General features: G+C 39.3%; 1 protein-coding gene across 2 annotated transcripts in view; it reads left to right on the top strand.

Moving 5' to 3' along the window:
- LOC102794447 (acid-sensing ion channel 1-like) overlaps positions 1-23,687 on the top strand; it is a 66,496-nt gene that overhangs the window by 6,801 nt on the left and 36,008 nt on the right. For both annotated transcript variants that reach the window (XM_006796516.2, XM_035910203.2), the window contains exon 2: positions 112-307. In XM_006796516.2, coding sequence (XP_006796579.1) covers positions 112-307 — 196 coding nt within the window. The remainder of the gene's footprint in view (positions 1-111; positions 308-23,687) is intronic.

The following is a 23,687-nucleotide window of genomic DNA, read 5'->3' as shown; positions in this document are numbered from 1 at the left end:
CTGGGATGTGCTGCTCAAGCAAGCGCCTGAGTCCATACCAAACTACGAGACATGAAATTTGCAATTGCTGAAACATTTCTATGAACTCTCCTTCTCTATCTGATTTCAAAGGTATGAGATCAGAGACATGCACCTGGTGGAGGAGAGCGTTCTGGAGAGTCTCAAGGTCAAAGCCGACTTCCACAACTTTAAACCGCGACCCTTCAACATGCGGGAATTCTACGACCGCACCGGCCACGATATCAGTGACATGCTGCTCTCCTGCCACTTCCACGGCACCGAGTGCAGAGCAGAGGACTTCAAAGTGGTAAGTCATTGCTCCAGAAGATTTGATCAGAAGATTATTAAAGGATTACGCTCAAGTCACATTGTTTCTATAATTGCTAGTGTGCAACAACCGAGCTGTAATTATAGCTGGGAATTTTTCTGAAACCTCTCATATATCTGACAGATGAACTGTCTGCAGAGCCGTGAACAAACATTGATGTTTCATGTCAGCCCAGGCTTTTTCGAAGCTGAAATTTAATTGATAGAGTGCTTTATTAAACAGGCTGTGACAAAACAGAGATAAAAATTACTGTGTTAAACTTAAAAAAAAAAATTTCCTGAGTACATTTTGATGGGCATGCCTGCTGACCCAAGTGGTTCCCATACTGAGTCATCAGCAGTTCTGCACACTCATCCATACATGCATATTACAGTATGCAGTGCACTACACTCAGTGTCAACAAATTTCACAACTTTAAATGGTAACTGTGCATGGGACGATCACTCACGTTTGCACTTCTTTATATTTTGTCAGGAAAATGTGAAATGAAACATGTGCAAGCATGCAAAGACTTTGTACAATTCTAACAAGCTTAGAAGGCTTTCGTTGGTATGAACACCTTTACTTTTCAACACAGCCGGAAGTCTCTTAGGCAAGCTTTCATGTAATTTCTTTAAGTAGCCTTCAGGAATATTCTCTAGGCTTCTTGAAGGACATTTAAAGCCTTTCTTTGGATGTTGGCTGCCTTTTGTTTTGTTTTCTGTCAAGATGATAATGCTGAGGTCTGAGCTCCGAAGAGGCCAGTCCATGACTGATGGTGTGCGTGTGTGTGTGTTTGTGCTTTATTTCTATCCAGGTATGCCTTTACTGCATTGGTAGTGTGTTTGGTATTAAAGCTCTAAGTGTTATCTGAAGTGCTGGTATAGCTCAGCAGGGGTCCGGATGTGATTTCACTCTGGGCTGTTTCCTCTCTGTTGTTTCCCACACTCTCTTCCTCCTTTCCTGTCTACTCTACTCTGCTACTAAAAAATAATAAAGGAAAAAAATCCACTTAAAATTGGTTGATACATTAAAAAGAAGAAGAAGGAGAAGCTGTTGCCAATCAGATGTTTTCCAGATTGTATTGCATGGTGGATCAAAATTGGCTGGTACTTTCTTCTGTTCCCAATTCCATCAATTTTGAAAAACATTCCCAACACTCCTTGCTGAAATGCAACGGTAAACCATAACAGAGCCTCCACTGTGTTTTACAGATGGCTGCAGACACTCACTGTTGTACCTCCCTCCTAAACAACTCCTCCTCCTCTTTGCCATCTTTGGCTTTTTTTTTTTTTTTTTGGACAGTAAACTAAACAAATGGGAACAAATTGTGTTTTCTGCAACAGGCTGCAAAACTGGCTCATCCCTTGAGTTATGTGCTTTTTTTGGGATTTAATGATTTATACTGTTTTGACAGAGCCCCTATTTTGTTTATCCTATATTAAAGTACAGAGGATGCGGTGTCAAGCATTAGCTGTCTTTCTTTTATGGCTCCAGTTGTTATGTTGGCAAATAACCAGACTGATAAAAGTCACCAACCAGAGACTGAGATCATGATGCGGATTTGTGTTGGCTGCGCTCGAATCCCAGATGGGAATGAGCAACAGCTGAAGTCAGCACCTCGGGTAGTTAATTACTGTGTAGCCAATGAAACTAATGAAATTGCAAACCATTAATCATATCTGCACACACAGATACTGAACCAATCAAATGCAACACTGACAGTCAGAACAAACACCTTGTGGTGTAAAGCCATCATTACAGAGATCAACATGAAAATAAAGCTTTTGATAAAATAACCAGCTTTATACTGTAAGATTTAGATCAATTCTAAAATATATATATTTTAAAGCATATATGTGGCAAATTTTCAGAAAATTTGCCACAGCACGTGTTGTTGTATGGGCATGTTCGCCATTTCTTTTAATCCCAAGTGCACGCAGATGTTTAAAACGCCATTTTCACTTCTGTGAGTCTTCCGTGTCTTCTAACAAGTTCTTGTTAAAGTAAATGATCAAACATTGTTTTGAGCTTTTTAGTTATTTCACTTGAATCCCTTCAGCTTTTAAAATAAATGTTCGCGTCTACCTTTTTAAAATAAAAATAGTTTTTAGTGTTTTTAATTTTATCCTTTAAACAAGGAAAGGGAGGCATTATTTGGAAATGTGTCGTATATTTTTACCCCAGGAAGACTAGATGTGCTTTGTGTTTATAGCTAAAGGGGATCCTAATAAATAAAAGAAACCAGTAAACAATGTGCACAGATGTCCTTGTGGAGAATGGATGTGAAATAATGCACTGGAGCTGGCAAAATTTGTTTAAGCAGTCCACTGACATTATATATGTCTGCCTGACTGACTGGAAAAGTAAGTTTCCCCTGCAGCACAGGAGCAGAGCTGCCCGACTGTAATGTCTCTGCTATAAAACCTTCTGCTGAGGCCGGCCCACCCAAACGCTGTAGCCAGAAGTCACTGGCAGCAGACATGGTTTTTAATTTGGAGCTGAACATTGATCATTCGAAACGGCGAGCTCGCTGAGTAGATTGGATTAAGTTCAGTTGTAGTTGTTTTCCTAACAAGATTTACGTTTACTTTCTGTGAGCATCTCTGTTACTATCTGGCAGATATTATTCACGGGAGCACGAGTCGTCAAAGAGTTTTTACCTCGATCTAACCAGCAGTTTTGAGGAAGAACAAGCGTGCATGTGCAGTCCGAAGAGATTAAAGGAGGAATATAATGACACATGCATTCATCCACAATGACACCAGAGAGGATCTCTTAAAGCTGCCGCTTAGTGTAGCAGCTGCACTGGAGTAGCTTTGAAGTGATATTTCTGCTTATGGGCAATTTTGCCATTTTTCCTGCTAAACCAATAAAAGCAAAGCAACTGGGTGCCTTTTTTTCTCCACATGTAGTTGGAAGCAGCACTACTAGAGTGTCTTTTTTAAAAAAAAAAAAAACAGACATGCCTGGTAGCAAGTCGCAGCAGCTCTGATCTATTTTCATCTCCCCTCTTTTCTTTCAACCATCTTCAAATTTAAAAAAACAAAACCTCTTAGATCTCTGCATGGTCAGAGCAGTCACAGCTCTCCTTGCTTGCACTAGAGTAGTTAGTAGATCTTCTAAAGCAAGCTTCTGGGTTGTTTCTCACTCCAGACTTAAAACAAAAAGAGCCTGTACCTTTAAGATTGTGGCTGCTAAGCCTCTGATTTCATATTTCATTTTCCACACCCACACAATTTGTATTGTGCATCAAGTCTAGTTTATTGATATAGCCCGAATGACAAATTGCCTTAATTAAAGGACTTTACATCCAGCATATGACAACCGATATTTTAGCCCCTCACTTTGGTGTCTGTTTCTTTTTTATTGAGACACTTTGAGTAGTGTCCTTCCTATTTCAATAAATTTTATTGCTTTGGGGTTTGTTTGTTTTTTGTTTGGTTGTTGTTGTTGTTTTTTACCTTTTTATAGTGGTAAGATTTAAAGGGACAGGTGTGTTAAGGAAATAAGAAGTCTCTTTGTCATGCTGTGCAATCAAGCTTAGAATTAAATGTGGATTAATTATACTGGTATTATAAATAGTTGTTCAAAGAGGTCACACTTAAAGGCACACTCACAATAGTCCTTTCACACTTTTCTACAGTAGGGGTCAAATAAATGATTTTATGAATATGTATTGGTTTGTGGTGCAGTGGTGAGTGCTCCCCACTCATAGGTGAGAGGTTCTGGATTTAGATCTGAGGTGTGTAGAGTGTGTGTTATTCTCCCTACACATGTGTGGGTTTGCTCCAGTTTACAATCCAAAGACCTGTCTGTTAGGTCAACTAGTGACTGTCAATGGGCCGTGGGCATGCATGATTGTCTCTCTGCGTTAGCTCGCTGATGGTCTGGTGACCTGACTAGTATGTAGACCAACTCTTGCTCAAAACAGCCTTTTGCAGCCCTTTGCAAGCCTAGCTTGATAAGCAACAAATGGAAAATGGATGTTTAATACTGTCAAAGGAGCTTGCAAAGAAAAGCGTCTGGACTTCTTTAAGTTGCTTGAAGACGTTTCACCTCTCGTCCGAGAAGCTTCTTCAGTTCTAAGGTCAAATGGTGGGGAGTCCCACATTTAAACCTAGTGGGAGTATCCCCCCAAAGAGGGACAAAAGGACCCCCTGATGATCCTCTAATCGCCTGAGCCAAGGTGTAAAAATGGGTGTGGGTCCCAATCAGCCAGGGTTTCGGGTGAGCTCACTGTGAAACCTGGCCACACCAGGTGGGGACTCCCCACCATTTGACCTTAGAACTGAAGACGCTTCTCGGATGAGAGGTGAAACGTCTTCAAGCAACTTAAAGAAGTCCAGACGCTTTTCTTTGCAAGCTCCTTTGACTACGATGACCTGGATGACTGAGAACCTTCACAGACGATGTTTAATACTCTTGTAATGAGGAGTCGCATATTTGTAGCTTAATCGCTGCTACTTATGCTAAGACACACAGTTGTATGCTAGATGACGAAAATGTGATTAATGAGGAACTTCACTGAACATCATTAATTCATTAAATTGTAGGGCTGAGTTGTTAGTGGGAAATGTTTCTCCTCAATCCAACACAATAAATTGTGTGAAGAGAGAGAAATTCTCTTTGAATACCTAAAGAGATGAGCTATTTGACCTTACAGGTACAGCCTTAAGTTAAGTTGCATGAAAAAACTCTAAACTATAATATATATATGTGTTCCTAGGGCATTCAAATCAGGACTATGAAATAACAGCTGAGGGGCAGCACACTAATGCAGCGAGAGTTTAAAAAAAACATTAAGAGGGTGAAATTACTTAGTTTATTATTTTATTATAATGCCCATTTCCTCTGTATTAGGTCCATCAGTTCAGCAACAGTTACATTCTCCACACTGCTGCTGTTCTCCATTTACCATAAATTATATTTTCATATTCTTAGTCCCCTGATTTAAAGCTTCTATTGTTTTTTCACATTAAAAGGAAGCCTGCAAGACTGTTAATGTGAAACTTTCCTTGATGGAAACTGGCATTATACCGAATTTAATGAGACAACAATGACTTTATATTAACTGGAGAACTGAGAAAATGAAGACTTAAGGTCTTTTTCTCTTTCAAATGAAAACCTGACTTCTACCTCATTATTACTGCAGAGCACTAATTATTTTTGCACATATGCAGAATATTTAAATAGCAATTTACATGCTACACAAATTGTATTAGTATTTTGATGTGCTATATCCTTTCTAAAGCCAGTGCTTCATTTCTTTAATCTTTTATCTCTGTTGTATTCTGTTATTTTAATTAATTCTTTATCTGTTTCCTGGACTCTTTAGTCTGTTTCTTTTGCTCTGCATGACAGTAATTTCCTCTCTAAACAGTGATTTCTTTCTCCTTTAAAAATGCTTTAAGGGGGATGTCATTTTGGGCTCTGTATTTTTATTCTTGAGCCCTGACAGAGAAGCTTTGCATGGTTCTCAGTTCAAAATTATCTTTAATGTCAGATCTTGTTCATGGGCATAAGTTTGTGCTGAACATTGGGGTTGTCAAGATCTCTGTCTAAATAAATAAATCTGGGTAAATTCCCAGATGATTAAACATGCAATTATTTTGCTGGTAATAACTGAAATGAGTGAAGAAAATCAACAGCCTGTTTAGGCAAGATAATTCATAATTTTATTGGGGGGTTATATTGGCTAGGTCTGATTATTGGGGGGGTCATAACCTCCCTAACCCCCCTGTAAATTATGCCCCTGATCTTTGTACATACCCTCAGTTCATACTCTTTTCTGGCTCTCCTTTCCCCTTTTTAAGCAGATGAATGTAACTTTCGTCGTCACAGCAAGATTCAGAGATGATTTTATTAGGTATAGTCCCTCCCTATGACAACATACAGAGTGACCAGTAAGGGGGGGGGAGACGACAGTTCATACAGTAGTCTGTAACCTGACGTCATTGATGATAAGGTTTATTTGCTTGCATTATTATATCAGACTTTGGCAGTATTTAATCTGAACATCTGCTGTTGTAATATTGTGTGCAAAGTGCTTATATTAACTATCTAAAATATTTGCTGTCTTGTTTTTATGGCATCTGTAAAAAAACTTGTTTCTGTATGCACATTTTTATATTTCTACTATATTTTTATAATTTGAGCCGGCACACAGGACTTCACTGAGAAATCAAAAGTTAATCAAGCACAACATTCAACCACTAAAACATTTTTTTTTTTGCTTTTCAATAATGCAAGTAAATAACTAATTTGGCATTTTAATTAAAAATACTAATGTTACTAATGTGCTGAATTCTGAATGATTTTGGTAATTACCAGTACTGTTAGGGCATCTATGGCATAAACATTACATTGGGTGCTGGTCTAATAATGTATGAATGGCAAACAACAAACAAAAACAGGACAAGAATAAGAAGTTCCCTTTGGCATTAATGTACATATGTGTGTGAAACCTGTTGACTTTTTATAGGTTTAGGTTGAGGAAACAAATCTTCATATATAGTTGAAAAAATTGTTGAAAATTATTGAAAAAATAAACTTATTTGAATTTTGAGTTTGTTTGTTTTTTTTTAAATTATTATTATTTTGTATTATCAGGCCATTATTAAAAAGTAATTTGATCCTTGCCATGTCTTTAACTTAGGTAAATACAATCTTAAATGTCATATGTCATATCATTAATTGTTTAAGAAAAACAAAATACAAAATCCTGTGAAAAACGTAAGAATAACTTCACTGCTTCCATAGGAATTAAGGGGGTAAGTAACGCCTAAGTGCTGCTAATCAAATGCATTGGATTAATCGATCACCTCTATAAAAGAAGACGTTTTGATGGTCTGGCACATTCAGCTGTATGTTAACATGATGCCAGTGTGGAAGGACATCAGCAGTGCAATTCTGGCTGCCCACTGATCTGGGAAGGATTACGAGGTCATTTCCAAACAATTTGAAGTCCATCACTCTTTGGTGATTTTTTTTTTAACAAATGGAAAACATTCAGTCTTCCTGGGAGTGGCTGTCCCAGCAAATTCAACTCAAGGCCAGATCAGGTAATGCTTAGGAAAACTGCAAAACAAACAAACAAACAAACAAACAACAAAACAAAAATAAACAGCTACTTCTCAGACATTACAGGCCTCAGTTAGCATTTAAAATTTTAAAGTTCATGTCATTATAATTAGAACAGTTTTGGTTTGTTTGGAGGGTTTGCCAAGTGAAAGCTTTTTCTTGGATGGCCACAAAGGACATTCTTTACAAAAAAAAATCAGTAATTAACTTCAGAACAAGGGTTAAACCTCCTAAAGAGAAAAATGAGCAGATTTGGGTTTTTTTTAATATTCTGCTATAAGACAAGTTTCCCCACTTTTTCTCCCATTTGGTCAAAAAGCAAACAAAGCATATCAGCACATAACATCTGTTCATATAACTGCTGAGCACGATGAGCACGAGGGGTGATGATTTACCTGAACACACTGCAGTCACTGAGTCAATCCAGAGTTAAAAGTGGGGCCATCTGACCAACAAGTAAAGTTTGGTTAAAATGAGGTCATGCAGCAGGATAATGATCCAAAGCACAGCAGCAACTCTACAAAAGAATGGCTGAAAAAGAAAAGAATCAAGATGCCACAATGACCCAGTCAAAGTCCAGACTTCAACCTGACTGAGCTGCTGTGGCGGGACATTAACAGAGCTGTGTATAGATGAAAGCTTGCAAACTTCAATGAAGTAAAACAACATTGTAAAGAGTCAAACCTCCACAACAGTGATGTGCAAGAGTGATAACGTCATACAAAAAACAATTATTGTAAGTTATTGCTGCTAAAGGTCCTGAATCATGACATTTACTTCTGTATTTTGGCAGCATTTATCTACAGTAGTCTTCAAAAGTCTTGAGCTTCCCCTCATTTCTTTATCTTTTGCAAGAAAAATGGTTTCAACACTCTTAAATTATGTAACCATACCAGAAAATGCTGCACAATAGGCAACAACATAAACACAGCACAGTACATGTCATGTATTGTTGTTGTTCTTAGGTCGAATTTAAATAATTTTAGACTCTGCTAAGGACCAGATGATTTTTTTATATGATGTCCTGTTAAGTAATAATCTTTACCCCTTGAAAGCCTGCTAGGAGTAACCCTTGAAGCTCTTTTCTGAACTGAGTGATTTCTGTCATATTTCAGACCTGCTTATAGAGCAAAATAACTGGGTGTGCATCAGGAGTTTGTGAGGGTGGTCTCTTGGAAAAACTCTGAAACTATTCTGATGGTCATCAAACGACATCTTCGTTGATATTTACCGAGGTGTCAAAACTCGCCGTTAAAGATACACGGGAGGTTGTCAAACATTGACTTTATGGGGGAAAGAGTGTGTGCTTCCTGAACTTTTTCTACTATATATGGTGGCTAAAGAAGTTTCTTCACACTGTAATTTCAAAGTGTATTCTGGCTGTTTCAAGGTAGTAATTGTCACACATTACAGGAGGAAAGAAAGAGCTGTAAATAATCATTTTTATGGCTCAGTTCTATCTAGGTGTGTCATTTTCAGGGTCTAGCTGATTTACTGGACACTTGAAAAGAAACGAGTCACACTTCTTGTTAGTAGAACCTACGCTTGATTTTTTTATTTTCACAAGTAGAAATACTCATTAAAGATGACATTCTGTTAAGATTACACGGTCTGAGATCACCTTTCAACCTACCTTCAAGTTGCACACAGAAACAGGTTGGTAATGAGTTTTTTCTCTCCACAATAGGACATATTTATTCCACCCAACCAAGCAGCCCCTTGAACTGAAAGGTGAAGATAGCAGTTGTGTTGTGGTGCTTTAATGACACAGCTGATGTTGGCCGAGCTGCTTGCCCTTCTCTTTAACCCAAACATTGAATTGAATCATGATTTTCTTTTTCTTTCTTTTTTTACTTCGTAGAATTCAAAACTGCCTTCTGGTTGCGAGCACATGCTCCCAAACATTTGATTAGTTCTGCCTCAACAATTCATTTCAGCACTGGAATATGAAATGTGCGCACATGAATCATGTAAATAGTTGTTTCGTGTCACCCCGTTCCTGGCTCTGTAGTTCTGAGTCTAATACACGTTCAGACGTCTCATTGACCTTTATGTGTTTTTCTTCTAATTTGTGGGGGATGGATAATTTATGTAGTAGTTAATATCTGCTGCACATGTGCCTAAGACTGTTACTCAGGCAGCCCCCACATCCTCTCTACTGTGTCTACTGTGATAGGGCAATTTCTCCTCTCTTTGAAGAGCAGAACGCTGCTCAGGAAATTACATCTGGCCAGAACATAGTGGCAGCAGAGAGGTGTTTCCCCTGGAGAGGTTTAAGGCCTTTATTTCTCTGCTCTCCACTTCCTTTTGTTATCTACATCACCGCGTAGCTCCAGAAAACTGGAAAATACACTTCCTTTGAAGACTGTCTTTGATGCATTGAGTTGTTAATCTTTTCATTGTTTCATTGCAACATACTTGATGAATAAGGAAAGAGATATATCCCAACAGACTGTTCTTTGTAAAAAGATCAAACACAGAAAAGAGGCTGATAAACTATTCCAAGCTGTTTGTGACACGAATACAGACTGAAAACTCAACTGAACTGACAGGATCACTTCTCTTTTTTTTTTTTCTTTTTTTTTAAAGAAATATTTTTATTCCATATAATGTGGAAAACGAAAGAACTATTCTGCACTTGTAAGATACCTCAAGGGTAGATTTTTCCAAATGATGGTGCATGCGGAGAGCTGACAATACGTTATCGTCTTCTGTTGAGTCGTGCCAGCTTATTTCTCCATATTTTTGCAGAAGATATTTCCTCTGCTGTTGAGTTTCAGTGTATTAAAAAGAGAAGCTCCCAAAAGAGAATTATATGTTTGAAATGTTCTCATAAAAAATCTTAAACGTGTTTGTATTGGCTTGAAAATAAGACTCAGTTTGACAGAAGACTTTTGAGTTTAATTAAAAGTTGATGTCTGAGTCTTTATTCTACCTATCAAAGTGTCAAAGAAAAAGCAAATGCACTTATTTGTTGTTTTGTAAGCATTTGCATGAGAAGCTGATGTGTCTTAGCAACTACTGCTTACTGTCCTTAGATGGTTCAGGTCTTAGCACATTTTAAATTTGTAATTACATGCAATCTGTTGGTGATGATACATTGATTAAATGTGATAAGCTGTAGAAAATTGTAAATCTGTTGCCATCTACATACAAAATTCGCATTAAACAGAAATTTAGTAACTTCTTACTTTCAGAATCCAGACAGAACCTCAAAGATTTGAGACAGAAATTAAGAAAATTTACCACAAATAGTAACATAGTTGCTGCAGGATGGTGACTGACCTGCAAAATTGCATATGCACTCAGCAACCTTTCATATAGGAATATAACCAGAATACAACCGGTTGAGGTGATTCCATGATTGCACCACTGGAGTAAAATAAAATTTTTATTTTATTTTATTTTATTTTATTTTATTTTATTTATTTATTTATTTTGCTCTGGTGTGAATGCGGGCCATTCACCATCTCACCAAATGACTTCAGTTCTATTGATTTACTGTATTATGTTTGTGTGTAGAAAAAGTGGACAGCTGGAGCAACAAAATTTCTCTTAATTAAATGGAAACAAGGCTGTGAGACTCTCCTGTCTGCAAACAAAAATGCACAGATGCAAATCAGTTCCTACCTAGAATCGAAGGCACTAAAAATTTCAACCAGTGTGATAAATCCTGGTGTAAGTATGTATGAGGGCCTGGTTTTACCCAACATATTAAGGCTGTAACTAAATCCAGCCTTTTGGTATTTTAGAAATTTAGAGTGAGTGAGAGTGTCAGAGCGAACCGCAGAGAAACGTATTCATCCTTTCATCTCATGTAGAGTTGACTAACTACAGCGCTCTTCTACAGTGTAGACGCTACATTTCATTCCGAATGGTGCAGCTGGGATTTTAAGAAAAACTGGCTAAAGGGAAAACATCATTTTAATTCTCTGCTCCCTGCACTGGTTTCCTGTAAGATATAGAATTTACTTCAAATGAATACTTATTGTCTGTAAGTTACAAAATGTTTAATGAACATAAACATGACAGGTCTTTGTGATCTGCAGGAAGTGGTCAGCTGGTGGTATTCTGAAGCTGAACAGGGTGAAATGGCATTTAGCTGCTATGCTGCACACTGTTTAAAGCAATGACCTGTGACGGTGCTGCTTGAAAACGAGAGATTGTGTTGGTTAGTGAGCTTTGGAGGTACTTGATGGCAGATTTTATTATTTTTTTTATTTTATTTTTGTGCTAAGCTAACAGCCCACTGGCTGTAGCCGTATAAGACAAGTGTCCTTTCAGATGTTCAAAATCCCCAAAATGTCAGACATTTGCCTAAAGGCATTTAACTGCTTGCAGCTTTAAAGCAAGAAAAGCATAATGGATGACATTTTTCCTGTAATGTTGTGCTTTGCCTTTGTAGTTGCATGATATTCTTCATTAACAAATATGTTTATTACAGAGTGAAGGAAGAGCAATCAGACTCTCGGAAAGTTATTGTGCTCCCTCACTCAGAGCAAAACTCACGCCAGTATTTATTGCAACGTTATCAAAAGCACCCAGCGCTCCCCCTCTGCTCCTTAACAGTTGAAGAGAATGATCACTGCTAATTGGACTCTGAGGTATTTCTATAGTAGAGAGCAAACTGGGCTTATTTAAGAACCCACTCAGCAGTGAGCTCCAGTAAAGGAGAACAGAGTGAGTCTCACTCTGATGAGCGTTTCCCTTGGCCTGATGCTTGGCCCTTTTTTGTTTGTCAAAGTCAGGCTTTGACAGCTCTACCCGGGGAATGGATGTGTGTTTGCAAGCTCCCAGCACACTGCTATCATGACAGTTGTGTTAGAATTTCAGTACTCTGATCGCTGCTGTCATGTCTCAAGAAGGCAACATGCATTTGTAGATTTCGCCGACAAAATGTAAGACAAGCTGTGCCTCGGAGAAGAGAAGCGAGAGCCTGGTGGTATGAGAATAACAGTGTTTTATATATTTCATCGTTTGCAAGCTGCGCAGCTGTAGATGTCATGACAAAGCCTGTTTAAGAAGAAGTCATATACAAGTCTAAGGTCTGTGCATGCTTTAGTATGCTTTCTATAAATTCTGCATATCCTAATTAAATATCCCAAAGCATTGTGGTTTTAAAGCTGTCACTTCACACATCTGCAGAATATGTAAAATAACTTCGGTCAAAATAAATATCTAGAGAACCTAAACCGGTAACTGTTTGGAAGGGCGATGTAAAATAACTGGAATACTTTGGGGGGAAAAGCTGTTAAATAAAGCCTCTGCGGAGGTTTCAGTTCTGCACTGTTTTCCTCTGTGTATTCATTGGTCTGCAGGGTTACAGTTGAACACACATTTATTGTGTTTTCACATCTTATTTCTCTTTTGACTGCTGTAAAACCTGTGGTGATGGTCTTAAGCCCCAGGATGAACTCTCCAAAAGCAACCCTCAGGGTGACAATGAGCTCAGATTTCTCTGACAACTGCAGCCGTGCTGGGAGCTGGAAAAGAACCAGACTCTGGAATGGGGGCAGCCAATCTTTCCCTTGGCAGGAATATACTTAGGCTTGCATTTCCTCAGGGTTTGTGGCCCGAAGCGACAGATGTGGAGCACAGCCACCACCCACACCGCCCAGCGGCTTGTGGGTCAGCACAGCTGCTCTCCGCAGCCTGACTCGTGAACCTGCCACATGCTCTGGTGCTGAGTTTGCAAGGTTATGTCATATCTCAGTCACAGTGTTTACCCCCTCCCCCCCTTCACTTCTTAGAGTTTTCTGCATTCCTCCTTCATCTCAACCCTTCACATTACACTCCATGGGGTTTGATGTGCATTCCTCACATCAAACCTCATGGGCATGACGGTGTTCATTATGTTTTCATGACATGTTCTCGCCTCTTCTTACCATCTCCCTTTGCCTGCCTCACTCTTGTGCCCCAATCCTTTGTTCTCTTTGCTCCCATGACATTCCCCTTTGACTCCTTAATCTCTCTAGTGGTGAATTGGAAAAAAACAACAACAACAAAAAAAATCATCTGAACACACTTACTGAGGATTAAATTAATATTTGCAGCACATTGCTGAACGAGGGCTATTTAGTGCTGACCAGGTCCAAAGAGTGATTGAGGCCCAGCGTAACCACATTATCCAGATCGGCAGGTAAATGCTCAGGGCTCATAATGGGTAGTAATCCTGTACACAAAAGCCATCTGTCAGCAGTGAAAGTGCCCAACACAGCAGGAGAGCTCAAGTGCAGCTTTATTACACAGTTTAAAACGCAAATTTAATAAACATTCATCTTCCATGCATCCCTGCAGATTACCTTCATATATGACAAGGCATACAACTTAAAGCCAAGTGTCATCCTGCTTGCACCACTTAAATTATAATGTTGGATCTCAAATATGTTGAAAAACTCATTAGTCTTTTTTTTCCCCCCAAAGAATACTTTTGTGTGAATATTAGGACCTAATACATGGATAACAGCTGGTGGTACTAATTCACCAGTTGGCTGCACCACTGCTGTAATATTTTGGCAACATGAGATATAATTATGAGCTCCAGTCAGACCTCAAACAGGGGAAAAACTAATGGAAATCTTGCATTTACGTTTTAATTTTTTTCCACTTTTGAGATTTTGTTCCACCCAGTGCTGCAATCTGATGTTTTAGTATCCCACAGTTGTCTCTCTAAGGCAGGTGACATTTAAGCCATTTCCACTGTACTCTCTATTTTGTTTTTAGCAATATTTTTTTCCTGCAGTAGTCTTTTTTTTTTTCCTGCCCATTTCTATCTAATAATTGGTTTCTTTCTTTTTTTTCTGCAGAAAAATCTTTTTTGTTTCATGCCATCTGAGAATCAATCCTCCCGAAACAAGTTGAGGCTGGTGTTTTTGTAGGACAAGTAAGGAGGGAGTGTGAAGGAAGTACAGGTAAAATGAGATGTAAGAATAGAAGGAGGCGTGCAGTTTGGTGACAAGGGAATGAGCATAACAAATGAGTTTTTGCTGCACAGAAAAATTTATAATCGGGGATCACCGAGCTTTAGATAGCCCAGTCATTCTTTACAATGTCTTGCTTTAACTGTAACAGTCCAATTAAGGATCAGTAATCTTACATTTTTATTTTAAAACCATATCTTTTCCTGTGTTGTTATAGTGAAAGGTTGACACGTCTCAACGACTCCGGCTTGTTTCGAGATGGATCAGTAATGCTGCCTAAGCACGCTCTATTTATCTGAGACTGAGAGGGGGAAATGCTTTTTATGAAGACATTTTGGACTGAGGAAGAAGGCGGTAAAGAAAAGAAGAAGGGGGGGAAAAAAGAGCACAGTGGGGCTGAAAATAGCCCAAGTTGGCAGCTACCCTGCTCTGCACATGGTTTATTTATCCTGTGGGTTAGTGCAGGTGACTTAAGGGCCAAGCTGTGTGTGGGCAGGAGGCAAGTTGGCAAAGGCCTAGCAGTGACTCAGGCTGCTGGATGGAGTTTAGGAGACTGAGAAGGAATGCCAGAGTTCGGGTTGCTCTCTCGACTGACCCCATATTACGCTAATTGTCTCTTCAGCGGCTTCTTTTAGATGTGACAGACCGGCTTGGTAGCCAAGAGTAAAAAGTATCCAAGTACATGTATTTAGTTACTTAAGTATCACTCTTCTTTTCCAGTCATAGTTCTTCCCAGAAAGGAATATTTCTGACAGTTACTTTCAGTTAAGGAGAAACTTGAAATTGAGAGCAAAGTTGTTGCATGTCAAACCAGTTGTTCCAAACCGGGGGTTTTGGGTTGTGACACCTACAAAAATGTAGCGTCTAGTTGGGGATGCTTGTCACATTTCATGTTCCTGAGTAGTTCCACCAAAGAGACATCTTCCCTCTAAACATCTCACCTCAAATTCTGTTATTTAGAAGAGAGGGAGGTTTTGTTTCACAAAAAGCTTTAACAAAATCTCAAAAATAAATGTGCTTTTGCATTCTAAAATATGGCTTTTACTTTTGTTCTCTCTGAGTAGTCATATAACAAATTAAATCTACAGTAATGCTCGAAAAATGTTTGGACGGTGACGCACTTTTTGGCTTTGTTCTTAGCCACAATAGATATGAAATAAAAGAATCAAGATTCAATTGAAAGTGTATGCTTTTAGCTTAAATTCAAAAGGTTGAAGAAAAATACATGAACCTTTAAAGAATTAGAGCCATTTATATGCACATACCTCTTTCTTTGCTTTTGTTTTTAAAGAAGTTTGAGAGTAATTCAGTAATTGGACAGTTCACTCAGAAAGCTGCTGTGATGGCAGGTGTGTGTAGCCACATATAGACGGTCTTACATTTAGTTTACTTCCTTTGCCTGAGTAGTCCCGGTGTGAATAGTACACATAGACTGTAAATAGACGATGGGCATCATGACATCACCTATTAGTTTTTGAACTTATAATTTTGAGGCCTCAACATTTTTGTTTTTGTCAATCACCAAAAAGAAAACACAAACTTCTTGGACACTCTGTATCACACAGTGAGCCACATTAATGATGAGGTAATTCTATTAAAAATGCCCAGAAAGGCACCAACACTGCAAACATCAAGTGCTGGAGTTCAATAATCTGCATTAAATGTGGTGAAGCTTTGCTAACTGTTAGGACTAGAGATGGCACGATACCACTTTTTTATGTCCGATACCGATATCATAAATTTGGATATCTGCCGATACCGATATGAGTCCAATAAAGTGTGTTTTTTTTTTTTTTAATCAATAAAACTGTTTTTTAAATATATTGCTGCATTTTGTATAAGTTCATACTCAAGTTTAAATAAACAACAACACTAAAGCTATTCTGTTATACCTGTATGTAAAAAAATACACTGCACCCAAAATATTTCATAGTTCAGCAATACTGATCAATCTAATAAACTTAAACCTACTCCATCCTCCCTATTCTGGTATTTTAAAGAGTACTTAGCAGAATTATTAAACAAACTTACTAATAGGGCTCTAAAACTCCCAGCAAAAAAATAAAAAAATAGGGAAACACCCCCCAACCTCCACCTCGTGATGCTTAATCGACGTAATCAACTTTAATTTGATGCAGTGTGGGGAAAAATGCACAGAAATAAATTATTTTTCAAGAATAATTAAATAGATTCAACATCTTTCTTCAACAGAATTGCAGACTGCACAGATGGTATCTTCCCAAAGGAAAAAGTACTATAGCTTACTAGGGTATATTAGACTTAATAGTTAATATATACAGTAATGGACTTCTATATATTTTACATAAGATTAAAACTTTGGGTGTAAGATTCAGATAATTATTTATTAAAGGCTAGATATTTTAAATGAGAATAAGAAAGAAAAGTATGTCTTTGTGCCCCCCTTTTCCCTGTTCATGCCCTATCGGCCCCCCTGGCTAAATTTTGCTAGATCCGCCCCTGCACAGTTACCAGCCGTCAGCTACGTAGAAAAAGATCCTGGTGTGGAAAGTAATATTAAATAAATTTTAACAACAGCTTATCAAGCTTAAACGTGCTGCTGTTGTACAGCCGCTGGTTTCCTCTTTCTGGCGCAAAGTGGGCCAAAAACAAAGAAGAGAGATGGACTCGCGACAGAAAAGCTGATCAGCTGATCATTAAGCAGTTTCAGATTGAAGTAGCAGCAGGAGAGAGAGAGAGAGAGAGAGAGGCAGTCGCTCCATATATCGGTTGTTAAGCTTAACGCTGGAATGCTTTACAAACATTCAGAGATGAACTTACACACTTGCTTTACTTCTCTCTGGGATAACTTCCTCGGAGATGAAATGCTGGTTTGGTAGCAAGGCTACAAATACATACAGCCGCTCTATCACGTGAGCACACTGCTGCCGTGTCCTATGTTTTGTGAGGTTTTTTTTTTTTTGATATTTAATGGATCGGATTACATTTTTTATTTCTCTCCGACATCCGATCCAGTAATTTACGCCAGTATCAGACCGATACCGATAGGTAATATCGGATCGGTCCATCTTTCAAAACAAGGGAAGAAAATATTCAATTCAATTCAATTTTTTTTTAATATAGCACAAAATCACAAAAACAGTTGCCTCAAGGCACTTTATATTGTAAGGTAAAGACCTGACAATAATACGAAGAAGAAATTTGTAGCTGAGAAAAAAAACCCAACAATCATATCATTCCTTATGAGCAACCGTTTTGGTGATAGTGAAGGGAAGACCTCCCTTCTAACAGAACCAGGTTCAGGAAGAGGTGGCTATCTGCTGTGACCAGTTAGGGGTGAGGGGAAGAAGACACGAAAGATAATAATAAAGACCAAATATTTAATTTCCTTACAGAAGATGGGCATTTTTAGTGGGCAAATTTAGAGATTGACCTGCTGTTGAGACAAGGTTGCAATAGGAATTGGTGGAACTGTAGTTTTGGTACTTCTTTGTTAGCTCAATTTTAGACCTTGGTAGTAGGTTGGTAGGGGGCTGAAATTGTCTAAAATCAGTAATAGGACCATTATGATGTGCAGGCAGTTAATTTTATCCCCACTGAAGTTTTGGTAAAATTAAGAGAAAGTTGCAAAGCCAGACTGAATCACAATCAAGAGATGTTTTCATTTGATCTAACGATGTAGCCATGAAAACATGACATATTGGTTTCTAATATTTCACTCTGTTTGAATGTCATATTGCTTCAATGAAGCGCAGTAACAAGCAGTATATTTGACACATTGCCCAGCGGAGTGGATAAAATGAAGCCACGTAACAGGAGCATGGGGGGAAAACTGAACATTTTTTTAGTTAAAGTAGGTTATCCAGTCAGATGCACAAGCACACACACAAACAGCAATTCCCAATAATCCTTCATTGTCAGGCAACATGCACCGTAAACACAGCAGATTGATTGCAGACAAGCTCTAAACCTGTAAACAATCAAATAATCCTTCCACAGTACAAACAGACCTGACAGAGACACAAACACACAGTGAGGAGAAGCGAGGCACAAGCTGTGTTTTCAACTCGCCTCAAATTGTCTTTTAGAAGAGCCTCCTTTTAAGTTGTGTGTATGTGTGAACTTAAATATTGCCTGTTTCTGAGTTCACGTGCAAAATTTGTGTGCAAACAGACTGCGTCACTGTGTGTAACAAGGTCAGAGAAATGGATGCAGGGCAGGACATAGTGAGAAAAGACAGATGGGAGCAGTTGTAGTGACAGGTGAGGATGTAGACTGTAGTCACTGTAGGTGTGATCCGTGGCGCACAAACAAACTCTCTCTGAACGAGGCAAGGACAAATGGATGAAAGAAAGGGGAGTGAAGAAAAAAAAGCCCGAGGCATGTTACGCAGAACAAAAATGAGGTTTATAATGAGGAGATTTTGAACAACGAAGGCTCTCTTTGCATGTTTTACACTGACGCCGCTGTAATGAGTCATTTATTCTGACATGCAGAAAGATCCTGCCCAGGTTTACAGCCCCCATATTAAAGGTTTTTTATTCCTGCAAGTAAAGAAGGAGATATTAATTACTAGCCAGTAAGCTCAAGGTGCAAATATGTAGCACAAACATACACAAATACAAAAACCTACACTTAGATAACGTGCTGTTGCTGGAGGCAGTGGCATTACCAACAGCAGCTAGGGCTGGAAGAGCAGCCTCCTGCGAGAACAGCCGAGAGACTGATTAGTATTTCCTGGATGTGCCTTTGCACTTTTATATCAGTCTTAGAGTGGCATTTCCACTGCAATTACTGAGCTAATCAGTTAACCAGCGATGGCTCTGTCTTGGCCTGCAGCCCGAGTTTAGGCAACATTTCTTTCTGTTTTTTTTTTCTTTTTTATTGCGTCCGTGGAAAATTGGGGCATGTATGTGGAAATAAGTTCATTAGCTGGCATGATGTGTGTGTTTGTGTGCTGCCAGTGAAGCTGGTGTGTTTGTGGTGTGGATTGTTGATTTGTTGAGACCTTGGCACCTCTTTCTTGAAAGATTATCATTATGACATTTTGTGTCTGCCGCACAGAATACAATGCAGACTGACAGCAGAGTGGGGAGATGGATAGAAAGGCATTTACAGGGTGATGGGGAGGAGGAAAAGAGAAAAGAGAGAGGACAGAATGGCTGGGCAGAGTGCCCAATGAAGATAAATAACTTCTGAAATTCATTTATTAGCTCATTCTTTTAATTTATATTAAAGGTGAATTAATTCTCTTTTTCTGTAAGTGCAGCAAAATCCAAAGTGTAAATGGTAAAAATGTAGGGAAAAATCTTACTGACTTTTACTAACTGTTCATTTGTTTCAGTGAAAATAATTCCTTTCCTCCATGAATTACTACCTTATTGTGGTGGAGGGGTTTGTGTGTCCCAGGGATCCCAAGGGCTATGTTGTCAAGCCCCCTGGTAGGGTCTCCCATGGCAAACTGGTCCTGGGTGAGGGACCAGACAAAAAGCAACGAATGTGAAATTTAGAGAACAGTTCAACACACCAGGGATAGTGTTTCTGTGGCACTGCCCTGGAGTTAGTCCTGGGGAGGCTGCCTGGGGAGGGTGCCCAAGGGCAAGTGTTTGGTGGCCGGGCCTTATTCCATGGGGTCTGCCCGGGCACAGCCCAAAGAGCGGACATGGGCCCACCATCCTGTAAGCCCACCACCCGCAGGAGGTGTCGTAGGGGTCGGCGAATGCGATGAAAAAGGAGTGGTGCTGCAGCTGCAGTGATGCAGACGCTGTACCAGTCCATCGTAGTAAAGAGAGGTGATCCTAAAAGTGAAGGTGAAGGTAGGGACGTCAATCTACGTCCCTACCTTCACCTATGGTCACGGGCTTTGGGTAGTGACCAAAAGAAGATTTCGGATACAAGTGGCAGAAATTATATAGAGATTATATCTCTAGGCTGGCCTGGGAACACCTTGGTCTTACTGGGACAAGCTGGAGGAAGTGGCCAGGGAGAGAAAAGTGTGGGCTTCTCTTTTCTTGCCCTCAATAAGTAGAAGAAAATGGATGGATGGATAGGCAGCAAACATAAAATGTAGAACTATGATGAGTAATGGCAGCATTTACTAATAAGTCATGCATTATTCGAATTAAATACATTTCTCAGTAATGTGCACTTTTTATGTTTTTATAATGTTACAATAACACTATGGGAAACAGTGGTTGGAGACCACAGTATGATCAAAATAATTGCGACCGTGTGCAGAGAACTTGTAATCTCGATACCTTCACATTGTTGCCTCGAAGATGGGAAACAGGTCTGCAACTGCTCACACTGGGTTGCTGTTTTCAAACCTGTTTGCGTTGTGGAGGTGACAGGAGGACAGATAATGATTTATTTATTTAATGCCTTATTCAGACACAAAAAGGAGACTAATCAGATTGCCTGAGTTGTTAAGATGAGTAACCGGGGAGGGCAGTGTTGTTCACTAGATTTCAGACATATCTGGACATTTTTCACCTGCCTCCCACACACAGTCAGCAAATATGATCCTGAATTGTTCGCTTGATATAATGAAATTAAATTAAACCTATCAGTCATGCTGCTATGCACTGACGTTGGGTAAACCCGGCATCACCGCTTAGTGAGTGATGTTCAGACAATGAGCCTCGATTGGGGATATCAGTCACTGCAGTGTGTGGCAACATTCAGTAGTGAAAGGTATATCTGAAAAAGTAAATAGACTCATTCGTTGTTTACTCTCCGCTGGTCATTGTTTGTCTGTGCTCTGATAAGTAGAGCCGAGCTGAAGTGGAAGCTGTGGCTGAGTTGTCAGGCGCGCTGTCTCCCGCTTTCCCCGTGTCCTCCAATTGACAGGGACACACCTGGTAAAGTAGGAGCAGCAACTTAATATGCTCCTCCAGTCGTCTGTGTCCGCTGCCTGCAGATGCTGCTGTCTGTGCCTGAGCCCCCCGCTGGTCCAGCTTCTCTCCCAACTCTCCACCTCAATTATACTTCTGGGCTCAATTAAAGCAATAAAGTGTGTGTACAGTCGGGACAGCAGAAAACAAGGTTGATGGAACAGCCTGTCTCACTGCTTCACCACCTCAGGTCATAATTCTCGATCTGACGTCTCACATGACTCAGAGTTTCCGCCCTTAAATCTTGAGATTTTTTTTTTTTAACTTCCCAGCCCAGTGATGAAGAGTTTTTCTTCAGAAGCATGCAGCTGATGAGTTTACTCTTTCCAAAGTGACCTAAAATTAGTCTGTAGAGAGATGACATCATGTCTGTGCCGTTGCATAAGATTCAGGGCCGGGCAGAAATGTTCTTGGACTCTTATCCTAAGACCTGTCATCATCCAGTACAGCAGTTATTATCAGATGCTGAAACTGTTTGTTGTTTCAATTTGGTGCATTCATATGTTTAGATTTATTTTCAGTATTATATGCAAAAAATAACAGATGCTGGCCTGACCATCTGCAGCAAATCAGGGTTAAGTGTCTCACCCGAGGGCAAGCAAGCGCTTTCAAGTAATTGAGCTGGGGATTGAGTGAAAAAAGTAGCACACTTATAGGTATTAATCTCTTCCTTTTGCGATTTAAAAGTTTTTTTTTTCATAGCTGTAAACTCTGGGGTTGAATGCTGTTAAACCCTATTTTGCAAAGGGGATGCTTGGTAACAATAAGGAAGAAAAAGCTGAACTGTTGAACTACTGAAGGCCCAGTATATAATAAAAAAAAATTAATGTGAATCTTGCGAATTATGCAAAGCTGAATTGGTCAAAGTGTAAAAATATGGAAATTAGCATAATTTGAATGAGGTTTGGAATGGGGAACAGAAACTGTAAAATCTGATTTGAGTCCTCTACAGGTGCAGCCGAATTAAATGAGCTACTGGCTATTTTTTTTCCCTTTGGCAGCAGAAACAAACACTACAGACTGACACACTGTTGAACTTGTTAGCAGACGCATTCCAGCAGATAAAGAGCAACATCATCATTCATTTGGACTTGTTGTGTTGTGCTTCTGGCCACTTGATAGATGTGCTTAATGCAATGTCTGACTTGTTAGCTGCTGAATGCTTCACTTTTGCTTTGTTATTGAGTGCTGGGCTTGGGGTTTTTCAAAGTTTTTGTTTTGGTTTTTTGGGGGGTTTTTTAAGCGGCCATAACTCTGTGAAAGAATGAGAGTAAACTGAAGCAGTAAAGTTGGGAGGTGAAAGCGGTCAAGGGAAACTGCAAAAGTTCAAGTAAGAACTTCAAGTACTGTAATTGTTAATTCAAAATTATTTTAAAAGTTAGCTATAAAGCAAAGCATTTCTTAGAGAAATGATGTGTTGAGTTTGTAAAAAAAGGTTAATTAAAACAGTAAATAACTAAAGGCAATAACCTACTTATGGAACGCCACTGAGCAATCAGAGCTTTTGTCTTTATACTTGGAAATTAGTTTTGGCCTGATGGTCCTACTCATTATAAGTCTATTGTTGCTTGGCACCGCGGAAGTGATTGGGTGCATGCATGTGTATGTGTGTGTCTTTAAAGAGTTATCAGCGCCCTGCGTTATCACCTCTGACACCTTATTAAGGACAGTGTTGTTTTAATTATACGCTGATATAGGCGAGGGGAGATAATTTTGAGTGGCACTCATTATGTGTTCTATTAGCATTTGAAGACAGACAAATGAGTTCCACTTTGTGGAAGTGGGCTGCGCAGGTTCAGATACGGAAAAGGGAGGAAGAATGCATAATGAATAGCTGAGGGTGACTGAGAATCACATAGACCAAGACAAGAAAGACGAAGAGAGAGGAAGCCGGTGTAAAATCCCACCTTGAGATTATGTTTGTATAATTAAAACGCCAATTTGTCACTTGCTACCTTAGCACGGCGATGCACTTGGAGGTCAGCAGGCTTTTTCTTGACGGTTCCAGCTTACTGTCACACTCACATACCTTAATAGGAGCCTTTGTTAATGTGATTAACACCTACAGTATGCTTTTCTGCAATCCAGAGTATTTCCTGTGATGCAAAAAACATGTTCTATTAGTTTTCTTCATAAAAAGTCTCCCGCAGGAGCTGCCTCAGTATATCATGTCTTCTCATACTTAAAACCACTGTTCCGATTCAGGTCTCAAGGCTGTCTTACTCTTATACTCCTCGGATAAATACTGAACTTGGGAAGCCTTCCTTTAAAAGTTTGTTAATGAAATCAAATCCAGACAGTTTTTAAAACCTTATTATCTCAGCCCACTGGCTCATCTTCTAGCTTGAGAGATTTGTTTTGTCGATGTATGCTTATTTTGGTTTGATTACACGCGTGGGCCCACAAGGCAAAGGTCTGAATTTCTTCAAATGAGGTTTATGTGATGTTAGGAGCCTGCTTTGGCTAACATCTTACCCTCAATGTCTGCAACCTGAGCCCATGTTT

This window comes from Neolamprologus brichardi, chromosome 20, assembly GCF_056152115.1.
Source record: "Neolamprologus brichardi isolate AB-2024 chromosome 20, ASM5615211v1, whole genome shotgun sequence".
Lineage (NCBI taxonomy): Eukaryota > Metazoa > Chordata > Actinopteri > Cichliformes > Cichlidae > Neolamprologus > Neolamprologus brichardi.
The sequence above is the reverse complement of the archived record's forward strand: the minus strand, read 5'-3'. Positions and strand labels throughout refer to the sequence as shown.